Below are 13,958 nucleotides of genomic sequence, written 5' to 3'. Positions count from 1 at the left end.
GATGATTTTACACTTTTTTGCATAACTCTTTTCCCAAAATAGGGCTACAAAAGGACATCTTTTTATTTTATTTGTTTTTATCATACCATAATATCACATGTTCAAAACTACAGTTATGCTATAATCTGATTATTGTCCCTTATCCTGTTGGTTGGCCTCAGCAGCTGTGGGACTGTGATGCCTGTGTCTTATATAACACCCCCCTCCTCTCCTCTCCTCTCCCTCTCATCTCCTCTCCTCCCTTCCTCTTTCTGTATGTTTATGCTGATGATGTGTCAAAACACTCCCCAGCTCCCCTCGCTGCTGTCAAGAGTAACATCTCTGCCCTTTCTCCTCTGCAAAGACATAAAACTCGGTTTGAGAGCATTAAAAATTTAGGTCTGTTTGAGTTGGTCTTCCTCATAAATATTGACTAAAAGCCCTGAGAACAACGGCCTGGTTGTCCAGTCAGCAGTGGGGTAATGAGGGGAAAACATTTTAAAGCACTGGTGTTCCTTTCACTGGGACATAGGTCTGGTTGTAAGGAATTAAGATGGAGGAATTATTTATGGCCACACAGCCACCATGGTCCTCTCCCTGGAAGAAGGTGAGAAAGAATCCGTGCCGGTGATATATTGCTATTAATCGCCTTCCATCTGGTCAGTTTTATTGTAATTCCAGTAATGATACATAAAACCCTGACACATTTTCTTTCCCCTCTGCCACCTTTTTAATTTGTTTGATCCCAGCAAACTGACAAAATACAATCCTGGATCTGTCTTGCCCTCTTTTTCTCCCTCTGTCTCTTTAAGAGCTACTATATTTGGCCGTATTCCAAACTAGTATTCCTACAATCCTTCCTACTGTAGGGCACTACTTTTGTACAACTCCTGGCTTCTCCTCCTCCTTTCTTTTTACAAATTGAAGTCTTTACAACCCAAATCACCTTTCACAGTGACATTTTCTAGCGCTGTATCATCTGTATTTAATATTCTTTCGCCATGTTTCTTGTAGTGAGTGTAGGTGAGGTAATAGAATCCTAATTGGTTGGAGTTGAAAGGGGGTGTCCTCTGGCAGTCCTTCACTGTGTCTCTGGCTGACTGCTATCACCCAGTCAATCTGGACAGGTCTTGGCTTAATAAGTGGACCTGGAAGCTGAAATACTTGCCTTAGTTAGTTGGAACTCGTGGATTTTTTACTGCAATGTAGTAACACTTGATACTGTGAATAGATGAATCCATGAGAATAAATCCATGCAATGCCAAGACTGAAACAGACATGTCTACATCATCAGTAACATTTTTCTCTTTCCTTTTTTCCTTCTGCAGTCTTCATCTGCAGCTTCATGGTGGCAGCTCCCATCTTCGGTTACCTGGGCGACCGCTTCAACAGAAAGGTCATCCTGAGCTGTGGCATTTTCTTCTGGTCCATTGTTACTCTGTCAAGCTCCTTCATCAGCAAAGAGGTACGGCATCACATACTCTCTGACGGAAGCTGTAGAACAATCACAGCACAAGAGCTCCAGTGTTATTCTATTAGGCTGCCGTCCCTGTGATACAGTCTACAACGATGAGCTAATTATTCCGTTATGGTCTGGATATGCTTGATGTTAAGGGTAGTGAAATTAAATGATATGCTCGTTAAGTCAGACACCCGCTTTGCCTTTGTAGACATTCTTTATGTCTCCCTCTCTCTCTCTCTCTCTCTCTCTCTCTCTCTCTCTCTCTCTCTCTCTTCACTGGCTACCAGCCAATCAACTAATGAAGGCCCATGCCTCAGACCTGTCTCAATTACAATGCTTTAGAAGATAACACTCTGTCGTTTCACTGCCCCTTGACAAGTGGATTAAGATTTGATATCTCCAAAAGCCCCTGTGTGCTAGGCGGTGTTGGATGCATCAGATAATAACATTATTCTTGGGGGAAGGGTATCTCGCTGAGAGTAGCCATCACATTACAGTAAAAGCCTCTGTGCATGTGCATGTATACGTGTGTGGACAGACCCTGTAATACAGTCCTGTAATAAAAATCAAACAGACTGACAATCTGAAGTCACTCAACTGGCAGGGAACAAAAAATTAAGCATTAAGGCATTAAAAGCTGCGTTAGTTAAATTTATGCGGCATGTCTGCAGAGCAGCATCACGGAGTCCCGCAGTGTTGTCTCTCCAGTGAGTAAGCCCATTCACTGCCTTCAGCCCAGAGCTGTGGAAGGCAATGACAGCTCAGAGATGCTGACAGTCTCAGGAGGGCGTCCTTTGACTTCTATCCCCTATAGACTTGTCTGTGAGGAGACAAGATGGCAATCATTTGCCTAAGTTGGAAATACATTCAGGCTGCTTATTGCTAAACTGAAATTAAAGGCCTCTTCCCCTCTGACAAATGCCACAAAGGCCGCCGCTTGCTGATGAGGAAATGAGGAGTGGTCCTCAGCACCCGAAGTCCTTTGCCTCGAACTTTAACTTCACCCTTAAGACATGTTCCTGAGTGTGCCAATCAAATGAGACAAGAGTAGATGTCTCTTATGTAATAGCTCCACGGTGCTTGTCGCCAAGAGAGATGAAAGACATGACGTGTGATGAAATGTTAATGACCACTTACAACTGAGTTCTATCATTATGGATGTAAGACGCTCTGGGGAATTTTAGAAGGATTTGCAGCAGATACTGAATACAGATCTTATGTAACAGAAACTTGCCGCTGCCATAAAGTGAAATTACATACTTTTTTCTGCATGACCACAACAGATTATCATCATAAAATTATCACCTGTAGGTCATTTGAAATTTGAGACACAGTAGTGAGTCTATTTATAATTTCATCCAATGGAAATCATGACTCATTTCATTCACTTTCATCTCATGAATATAAAGAGGGGAAGACAAGGATAATGACCATCGAACTACTATTGTTCTAATAATGGATTGATGATCCTTTATTCCTTTTAGGACAATTTATATATTTTTTTGATGATTGTCATCTTTCTATCTGTAATATTTTTAATCTACCACCAGTAGAAAACATACATACAGATTGTGTCTCTGACATAATGGTGGTATAGGTACATCTCTTCTCTTCCTGTTAGCCTAAAGATAGTGGGACATGTTTGTCTATAAAGCCATTAGTGATAGAAAAATATTATTTTTATTGATTTGAAATAATGACTGAATGTAGTAGCTGTTGCCTCTCTCACCGCTTATGTCTCCACCATCCTCATGCAAACTGAGAATGTTGTTTTGGTTATTGGGTCCATGTAATCACTGAAATAAGGATGACACAAGTTGAGCAATGATGTTGAGCCGTCAAATGTTAACTGTAAGGACAGATTTTATCTTCTTTACGCACAGAATTGAAAATAATATACGTGAATACCACAGCAGGGACAGTTTTTTTTTATGCATTCTTTAAGTGTCCTCTTACAATGAGGTGTGTATGTGCGTGTGTGGTGTAGTCTCCAGGGGATGTTTGATGGCTGTGTGTATGACCTCATGACTTGATGTCCCATCCACCAGCGTGAAGCCTGGAGTGACATCTGAGAGCTCAGGTCAGCGCAGGGATCACTGTCTTAGCTCTGCCTCTGCTTCCAACAGCACCTTCATTATTCTCGTTTCACTGCTGACAAACCCTAAAGAGGGTGACCTCACACACACCACAGTCTCACATTATCAGGACCAACAATGCATATTTTTTTAGGTGGAAAAAAATGGTGGGAAAAATATGGTGCATATTGTAAAGAAGTGCACGTAAGAGAAGCTAATTAGGAATACTTATACAGTATCACCATCAAACAATGTACCTTCATTGACACATTAACTAATTACGCATGTTCTACATGCAACTAATTAGTGCAATATTTGCAGTTTGCGTCATTCCAGTGTGTGGGGGAACCCAATTTCTTTGCAGCTTCACCAGCGGACATGGAAGTCTGTATCTCGTGAGTAGTAGTTGCCATGGAAACAGTTAACAGTCCAGCTGCCTACACAGGTGCCCCCGCCAGTGTGCATGCTCCTATTAAAGGCTTTTAAGTATTCATCGTTTTATTTATCAGTTTATTTCATCTGATGGAGGATAATATGCCACTGTAATTTAATATAGCTAAATAGGATCAAACACATTCAAACACTGACGTGATGTCACAATTTCATTAAGTGGAATTTACCTGGTTGATCAAGATAACTTCCTCCAACTTTTTGGACCATGTGTATCATCTCAACATTTCAATCGATGTGATAGCCTGTATATGTGTTGAGCAGAGATGCAACAATAACATGGGACTGAGCTTGTGAAATTCATCTCAATTCATCCTACTTGTGATGATGTGTGTGACGTGTGTTAATGCTGACGTACAGTACCTGGTAGATAAATGTATCAGAAAATACATGTGACTTTTCAACCAGCATTAGAACCCTTAAGGGGTGAATCAGTGCTTAAACAGTAAACTTTAGGGGTTGAAAGCTAATTGTATCATGCACAGTATGTGCATTGTAAGTCTGATTGTTATGCCACTACTGTTAGTGCTACAAGTAGAGGTTGACTGTTTTCTGCTCTAATGAAAAGTTAGTGAGGAAAAAGACTTGAAGAATTGAAAAATGGCTGTTGGGTTGACACTGTGCTCTGACAGAAAGTTTCCCATGGAGCTTGATAACGAAAACTTCATATCTTTTCTTTCTTTCTCCTCTCTCTGCAGTACTACTGGCTGTTTGTGCTCTCCAGGGGACTGGTGGGTATCGGAGAGTCCAGCTACTCCTCCATCTCTCCCACCATCATAGGAGACCTGTTCACTAGTAACAGCCGCACCATGATGCTCTCTGTCTTCTACCTGGCCATCCCCCTGGGAAGGTAAGAGCCAGACAGATCCTCTTGAAGCTATGAAGATATATGATCTATTTCAGACATTTGTGATGGCACAGCTCGCTGATGGTGTTAAGTCTGTTCAGTTGTTCAATCAATTGTTAAATCCAAAGGTGCAAAGGAATCAGAACAATTAGCATAGGTAATTGAAATTATCCTCACATAGAGAAGGTCAGGCTTGCTCCTATCTGAGTCTTTTTTTTTTTTCAGAAGCAGCCACACAAAGAGCTCAGGCTCTCTGCAGAAAGAAAAACAGAACTTACAATTGGCTGTGTGGAGCTTAAAGGAGGGTGAAGGCTTGTTGGAGATGTGGCGTGGGGGTGTTGGGGTAGGAGGTATTATTAAGCTCAAATCTCCAGCCTTTTCAGTTCATTCAATCCGAAAAAGGGCCATAGGAAGAAAACAAACAAAGCCAAGTAATAAAAGATGAATGTGCCAGTGGATGCTGCACAGGAGCCACTTGAGCTTTAGCGTTATATACTGCATGTGCCTGAGCTGCCGCATGCTGCGCTGCTTTCCAGCTTCTCATGCAGGATCATACACTAAAATACTAAGTAAAGGGACATGTGCTGCAGTCTCTCCAACATTACACTACGTGTATGTATACTTGTTGCTAAAATTTGTTGTTGTTGTTGAAGAGCAAACCACAGTAAGTTATGTCAGTCATTTAGTGTACTAATCATATGAGTTTCTAGTGGCTGATTGGAAGCAGTTGGACACATGAGAAAGGAAAGATTCTGAGTTGTGTTATGAGCTGCCAAAATGTTCGGGTCACAGTAAACTGCCCAGCGACACAGAAAATAGAAGGTAAAACAGTGGGCCTCAGTAAAGTGCAGTCAAACATCCCATCCACTCTCACACTCGTTTGCCTTTACTGAGATTGTTATGACCGTTTCCAGGAAATGACCTCAGGAATTTGTTCGGATTTACAGGAAATGGATTCCCCTGCTCTCCCTTTTTTCCCCGTAATTTGTAAACTTGTCCCTGCAGAGTGGGGTCTGTGCGACGCCGGCATTTGATGTGAGCATATTTTTCATGCTCGAGTTTTATTGTTGGTGTTGAACTTTCCAAACACTCTCTGGGTGGACTCTGATAAGATTAGCTGTTAGTCACTCGCTGGAAATATCATATGCTGTCTGAGCCTGTTTATACTGTGGTGTTATTTTTGGACAACTAATCATGGAAGCACAACCGTAGACTGTTTCCCCTATGCTGTGAGTGTGTAGGTGTTGCGATGTGTGTGTCAAACCAGTTAAACATGTTTTGGCCCTTTAGCAGCCAATGAAGATAAGGATCCACTGTAAAGTCATGGGGCTACATTAGATCATTATCGATGCATTGTTCCAATCTGCTATTCTAATGAAAAGCTGTATCTCTTGGCCAGAGGCTTTCTACATGCAGACAAACAGGTTCAAATGACTCAAATCAGGAAGTCTGATTGACTTTTACTGACTAATTCTAGTGAAGACGCTTGAAAAAACTAGGAATAAGCTTGAGATGGGTGACAAATTAAAGGGAAAAACAACATAAAATGTATTAGTAAGGTATTGGGCCACCAAGATCATCCTCAATCTTATTTAGCATTGATTCCCCAAGTCTCTGGAACTGGTACTGGAGGGATGAAAATCATTTATAGATAAGATAAGATATCCCCTCTTTTGGTGTTTTGATGATGGTGCAGTCACTCAAAATCTGTCATCGCTCAATTATCTATCTCAATACTACTACTGTAGGTGTTCAGTTAGATTGAGATTTGGTGACTGTGAAGGCCATAGTAATAATTCACATCGTTTTTTAAACTCATCAAATCAGTCAGTGAGTCCATTTTTGAGAATTTTGTCCTTGCTGGGAGCTTTCCAGGATAAATATTTTCTACATTAATCAACTAAGCCTTATCTCTATAAAATGGCAAAATTTGTAAAAAGAAAATCTTTGTTTTTTACGTCCAACAGTTCAAAACCCTTAAAATAATTAACTGTGTTGAAGATAATGCTCACATACTTAGCTCCAGTCTGCTGCCGATCATGTCTTTACTATTTGAATCCTCTTTGTCCTTTAAATGCTGATTTTATCTGGCAGCAGAGGCTTATTGTAAGCATAGGGGCCATGTTATCTGATCTGATCTGATCTGATCTAGCAACATTGTCCTCAGAGCATTTCACTGTTATTTCCCTTTATGACACACAAAACACCCTTAAACTCAAGTGAAATCGGTGAAATCCGATTACACTGTGACAACACAGCGTTTGCCAACACTGTTGGCTCATGGGCGTTTAACTTTGCACCTGCATTTTATGACCACATGCACAAATCCTACGTCCACAAATAGGCCAACTAGCCAAGTTGCTACCAATGCTTTGATCAGTAACCATGCCAAGTACCTAAATGTCAATGCAGCTTTAATCACGCTACAAACAGGATGTGTGTAGTGTAGGTTTAAGCTTAACTGATGGAAATGACAGACTCAGCTAACTCCGGACACTGACTCATATACTTAATATTGGAGCAGGTTGACAGTAATGTATATGATGTTTTGCATTGCTAACACACAGTTTTTCTGTCTCTTGCAGCGGGTTGGGTTACATCCTGGGCTCCAGCGCCAAGGTGGCTGCAGGAGACTGGCACTGGGCACTGAGGGTAAGGGCACACAAACATGCACACAAAGACAGCCAAAGAGCCTCTCCTGCAGGGCTCAGTGGGGAGGCCTGTCATGGATCTGGGGTCAGAGGGGTCAGTGGTGACAGAAGCACCGGGGGGACACACATGGCAGAACAGGCGGCCCGGTCCATGACATTGTAGGGAAGTGACAGAGCAGAGAGAGCTAAAGGCTGGACAGCTCTCACATACATCCACGTCAGCAGCAGCAGCAGCAGCTCTGCCTCCAGCCACCTACAGAACCCTTTGTAAAAATGTTTCTAAAACTTTTAACATCAAACTTGCTCAACATCATACGTGTTTAAAGTTCTGATCTGATGGTTGTAGCAAGGAGAGTGGATTTCTATTAAGGATCAAGGCTGATGCTAGCCTTTTCTTCCTCAGTCACTGTAAACACATTTTATCTTTCATTACACTTTACCCACCGAGGTCGTCTCTGGTGAAGCAGGATCAACGTCGGTCTCAGTGAAATAACAGTGTCAGTCCTTCATCAGCCTGTGTGTAGTGTCTTTTTCAGTGCAGAAACGTAATGAAACATAGCGTAAGGTTTCATTGTTAGCTGCATGCTTGTTGCTGGGTACGTTGTGGATTGTCTTTTTTAAACAAACAACAATAGAAAGTACATGGAAGGGAAATAATGAAGCCAAAACCCTGATAAGCATTTTGAGATAAAGATGCTGTTCAGAGAAATAGCACCTGTACGAAATGAAAACATGTACCAAAGAAGGCACTAAGCCTCTGTGCAGGGCAGTGATAGAGAGGGGATCGGGGTTTTAGTTTGACCTGGCACGGAGACACATTTGTTACTACGCCCTGGCTCCAAAAATGCCCCAAAGGTGCTTCAAGAGCATTAAGTGGGATCCCTTTTAATTAAAGGATCATTTCAACTCTCAAGAGAAATGTATCTGTAGAAACTGCCTGCCTTGATAGGGTATTGCTCCAAGAAAAAAAAATCCTTACTGGACTTTTTGCAGTAGCACACTAACTGCGTACTTACGAGCAGACATGGGTGTTAAATCAGGTGCATAAATCACTGTTGTCATAGCACTTTTTTTAGTGGGACTCTACTGGGTACTTGAGACAAAACGTTTGGAAGTGAACAGCTCTATAAGGCATACCAGTAGTAATGGAGAGGACCAATGAAAGGACCAACAGGACTCAACAGGAGCTGCCGACTTCAGGGTCAGCTTTTGAAATCCTCCAAACAAATGATGACCTGACTCCTCTTATGAGCCAACTGACATTTAAAGGAAGACATTAAACATTCTTGCAGCACGTCCTGGTCGTAGAGATTCCTGGACATGACAGCTCACTGGGTTCAAGGAAACAGGACGTCCATTTCTTCTAGTCTTGGTGGAGCATTAAAAAAAAAACACAAAGAGCGGGGCAGTTTGTTCCACAGAAGCCACAATGACATTCCAATAAAACAATCTCAAAGCCAATTAATCACCGGTGTGGCATGCAGAGGAAAACAAATACCAAGACATGAAACGGGTTCTGTGCAGCAGTATCCTGCCTTAAGGAAAAAACACTGCAGAGCTTCCGTTTGTTTTTGCCCGACATGTTCCAGCTACCTTCCTTGTTTAGAAAAAATGTGTACGATAAGAAAGAACAGGGGTGATGCATAGAAATGAGGAGCAAGAGAGGGCATCAGCTAATTTGTTTGATTGCCACCCTTCCATACAGGAAGTGTCTAATGGGCCCTGTGGGAGTCAAGGTCTAAGGTTAAAGATTCCTTGTGTCTCGTAAAATAATTATGAGGTGACTGCAAAACCTGCGCAAAAAAGCTAATATTTATTTCCTTTGAGTTGTGCTGTGCATCCTCCATTAAGCTGCCTCTTGCTGAAAGCACATTATACGACTGATGTAGATGTGGATCCAATTAAGTTGCTCCACACAAGCAGAGGAAGATGGGAGAAGACACAATATAGGAAAGGAAATTATCAGTGCTGGTGTAATCCTCACACCTTTGAGACCATAAGCACTGTGTTGAGTCGCATTATCAGCCACATTATGAGCCACATAAGACTCAGAATTATTCCCTCACTCGCACACACACACACACACACACACACACACACACACACACACACACACACACACAGTGTATACACACCTTGTACAATACCACAGTGCTTATGCATATAAATGGGCTACAAAATATAATATGATGAGTTTCTCCTGACAGATGAAATTGGTTTTGCTTTTGTGAGCAATTTGTATTAGTCGAACAAATTCTCCCACACACATCCCATCCCGCCTTTTGTCTTTGTCTCCCCCACAAAGACACACACATGCACAAACATGCTACCTCATAAAAACCCATAAAAGATGATAGTGAACATAATAGCAGATGGGCACTTATGAGGTTTTCACCTCAGTGCAGAGCTCACAAAGCAGCTCTCAAAGCCAAAAAGCTCTTTTAGAGTCCTGTATGCTTATACACAAGCCCACACACACACACACAGTCCCAATAGAGTAAGTAGAGGGAATGTTCTCAGCTCCAGAGGGCTTGTATAGGATGTCAGGCGTATCGGCAAACACAGTGACCGTCCATTCAGATTGTAAACACACTGCTCTTTGTCCTGAATCTCATGTCTGCGCCCCAAAACCACACCCACTCTATCATGTCAGTTTGATGTATTAACATGGTCTGAGGTCTCATAGGTCTTTCCTTGTCCCTGTAGGTGTCCCCAGTTTTAGGGATCACTGCAGGAACTCTGATCCTGGTCTTTGTGCCTGAGCCAAAGAGAGGCAGCGTTGACCAGATGGGAGGACGCATCAAGACCCGCACTTCCTGGCTCTGTGACATGAAGGCACTGGCCAAGAAGTAAGGCCCCCCCATCAGGCTACAGAGAATATGCACGTTTTGGGAGATTGACCTGTTTACCTGTTAAGTGACAAGTGTAGGCCCCAAAGCCATCCATTTTTCCCCAGCAGATCACCAACAACCAACAATTGAGCTTACACTTGTTGAATGATAGGCAACAAGCATTATATATTTTATCTTTTTATAGTAGCCATTAGAGGCATGGAAATGTCAGCACAAGACACCAGAACCAGTATTAGTCACTCACCACCACTCTGCAATACCGCTGAACTGTGAAGGTAGCTTTGCATCTATGACACTGTAGGCCCTTTGTTATTATATGACCTGTGGGCTACATTTCTTAAAAAAATGTTAGAAACTCTATATGGCTACTATAATGTAGCAATGCAGGTTTATGGGAACTATTTTAGGAGAGCAACCACATATCCATCCCATGTGACTTTCAGCTGTACAGTCTCCCACATTCACCACCTATGGAAACACGAAAAGTGTTAAATAGAGTGTTATTTTTGTCTCCTACATAAAACTGTCAGCCTTAACTGTGTATCATTTCAGTTTATCCACCATTTAGCACCAGAGCTGCTTTACATTCTCATTTTCTTTGAGATAATGGTAATGTGGTCAAACCAGACAATCTCCCAAACTCCTGTTGTATTCCTTTATTATCTGTGTACGCTTGTTATCAGATGAGAGAGACTGCCAGAGTGAGATGTTCGAGAATGTGTGACAGAAAACAGTAGCTTGTTTATTCACCTCCCCCTTTTGTAAGCCAAGATAATTACCTGCATTATTTTGTGTGTGTCTCTTTGTGGCTAGCCGAAGCTACGTGTTCTCCTCCCTGGCTTCCGCGGCGGTGTCATTTGCCACAGGTGCGTTTGGTATGTGGATCCCTCTGTACCTGGCCAGAGCTCAGGTGGTGCAGAAGACGGCAGAGGCCTGTACGAAAGAGATCTGCAGTAGCACAGACAGGTGAGAGGTTCATGACTAAACACCGAAACCTGGTAAAAGAGAAAGACACCAGCATCGTTTGTGTACCACATGGAAAAAGTGGGTTTAGATGGATCTATGCCATCATATACTATAGCTCTATTTATTTTGGTATTTCAATGTTGCGCCATTTATAATAAATATGCTTTTTTTATATATATCCCAGCTGAAGCTTCATCTGTGTGGTTGCATGGACTAAAAACATGCATGACATATATTGGATTTGAAATAACAATTATTTCCTCTGGTGTCTGCTCTCCTGTCTAGCCTTATCTTCGGGGCGATCACTTGTGTGACGGGTCTGTTAGGCGTGGTCATCGGGGCGGCCACCACACGCTTCTGCCGCCAGAAGACGGAGCGAGCTGACCCGCTCGTGTGCGCCGTCAGTATGCTGGGCTCGGCCATCTTCATCTGCCTCATCTTCGTGGTGGCCAAGAAGAGCATCGTAGGAGCTTATGTAAGAGTCATTTCCTGTAACTCTTTTGTGTGTATTGTGTCTCCAGCAGGGGAAGTTTAATCGAAAAGTGGAAGGAGTTGTCATTAGGACCATTTTTGCTTTCCTGCTTCCAAGAATCAACAGGTCCCCAGTGAAAAATGTCCCACAAAGAGTGGAATTAGTATGTTAATTATGGATTAGCCTTAAGGGCTGATAATTAAAAGTGAAAGTCTGGTAACCTATCTAACAAGAGAAGGCTCAAAGCTCATCAGGCGGGGTTAATGTTTGAATCAGGAATAAAGCAGAGGACACCTTGCCTGATGCCAATTCCTTCAGGCCCAGAGGCAGTGAGTGGGTGTTGCTCCTCATAATGAATAGTTTTAATTGCAGGTTAGATTGAGATGGCCTCAGGAGCTGCTGCAGGTAGTTAAGGCTCAAACCTCATCTGGCCAAAAGTCAAGAGTCTCAGGCATGTGTGCAGAGAGCTGGTATGTCTGACTGCCTTGTGAAGCAGGAAAGGGTGCAACTTAACCACAGCCCTGAAACAATGCACTGTGGACTGTTGGACTCACCAAGCACAAATTTCTCACTCTTATCAGAGGCAAAGGAATAGGAACTGACTATCAACAAGTTGGGTGGTAATGATACTGGAAGCCTGGAAAAAATGGAAAATATTTCCCCATGCGTGTAAAGGAACAAAAAAAACAAGCTTCCATATCCTAAATATGTGACCGTGGCTGACCTTGGCCTCTGACTTTATTTACTGCTGGATCAGGGCAGGTTTTTTTTTTTACAGTATATGAGGTGATTTTAAGAATGCATGTGCAGTATGTTAAACCACAGGACTGGACAGTGACTGCTTTTATGAAACTGCAATAACATACCATTTCAATCAAAAAAGAAAGAAAAATATGCATACACCAAACAAATATTAACATTATTAATTAAATTATCCACGCTCCATATACTGAAGTTCTCCGACCGATGCTGAAAGTAGGTCCTAAATGGCAAATAATTACTTGTATAAGTGATATAAGTGATTTTGATTTAATGAATTAAAATGGATATGAACTTCCGTTAGTTCAAAGGTGCACATTCATCAGGTGTTTGACAGAGGCATGACTCAGCCAATTAGACCTGAGGGGCAGCACTATCCATATAAATTACATGATTACAGATTTGTCCAACTCAATTTTAGATGTTGCGTGAAACTAAAGGGCTTTTTATGACACCAGATTTATCGTATTTGGTTGTACAAAAACATACAACAGGAATAGTTTAATCCATTCAACTTCAAACGTGTGACTTCACTTCTTCTCACTACGGTACAAAGTTAAATCATTGTACAGTACAGCAGGATTTGTAAGTGATCAACTCAGGTTTCACGGCGAAGCGATGACAGATGTGTCACATTATAAGGCGTGACGTGGCTGTAACGGTCGGTGCAGCTCTGTCGAGGCCGAGTGACCCCTCGCAGCTGTTGTCTCGTCAACAGGCAGCTAATCTGAGTAAAGGCGGGCTTCTGTTTTCTAGGAGGAAACATGTCGGTCATGGTGTCTGGTTCACAGTTCTCAGAGCAGACTTGTCTACATCTCCACAGTCAGACTCCTTCTGTAGCTCTCTGTACTGTACTGTAGGTCTGGCACACTGGCAGAAGGGTTATTCCCCAGCAGGAAACACACGTCAAACTGGCTGTGTTAAACCGTGCCAGACGAAACCAGTCAATACAGACACACAAGATTCTGCTGGAACTAAATCCCTCTGGGTCTGTTTTTAAGAAAGTGGCCAAATAGGAACACCAGCTGCTACCAGCCCGTGTACATACAGTAGCCTTCATGTGCTTTTAGTGCGCTGTATGTTAATTCCACTGTGTTATTTAAGGTTTACATTTTCTGTTCCACCCATCCAGAAGTAGGATATAAATTAAAATCTTGCAGCTGGATCTTAACTTAGGAAGTGTTAAAATGTCTCCGCATTGAATATACGGCTGTGACGAGAATAAACAAACCTTATCATCCTGTGCTGTTTTTCGGCTCGTAAGCTAAATACCCGGCTCAATGGGACCAAAATGAAGGCCTGCACCTCCGCATATAATTGGGCCACAGCATAATAACATGTTTTTAAACCACAGCAACCAAAGCACTTTCATTCAGCAGTGGATTCCCACACACAGTAGAAATATCTGCATCCTCCTCTTTTGGCTTCATGTCTTGTTACCAGTC

At 42.3% G+C, this 13,958-nt stretch overlaps 1 protein-coding gene across 2 annotated transcripts in view; it reads left to right on the top strand.

The window, feature by feature from the left end:
• spns2 (SPNS lysolipid transporter 2, sphingosine-1-phosphate) overlaps nucleotides 1-13,958 on the top strand; it is a 61,920-nt gene that overhangs the window by 32,947 nt on the left and 15,015 nt on the right. For both annotated transcript variants that reach the window (XM_051400329.1, XM_051400330.1), the window contains exons 3-8: nucleotides 1,308-1,444; nucleotides 4,665-4,816; nucleotides 7,399-7,465; nucleotides 10,171-10,313; nucleotides 11,130-11,282; nucleotides 11,568-11,757. In XM_051400329.1, coding sequence (XP_051256289.1) covers nucleotides 1,308-1,444; nucleotides 4,665-4,816; nucleotides 7,399-7,465; nucleotides 10,171-10,313; nucleotides 11,130-11,282; nucleotides 11,568-11,757 — 842 coding nt within the window. The remainder of the gene's footprint in view (nucleotides 1-1,307; nucleotides 1,445-4,664; nucleotides 4,817-7,398; nucleotides 7,466-10,170; nucleotides 10,314-11,129; nucleotides 11,283-11,567; nucleotides 11,758-13,958) is intronic.

Source organism: Dicentrarchus labrax, unplaced genomic scaffold (assembly GCF_905237075.1).
Source record: "Dicentrarchus labrax unplaced genomic scaffold, dlabrax2021, whole genome shotgun sequence".
NCBI classification, from domain to species: Eukaryota; Metazoa; Chordata; class Actinopteri; family Moronidae; genus Dicentrarchus; species Dicentrarchus labrax.
Note: the sequence above shows the minus strand (reverse complement) of the source record. Positions and strands in the feature narration are given on the sequence as shown.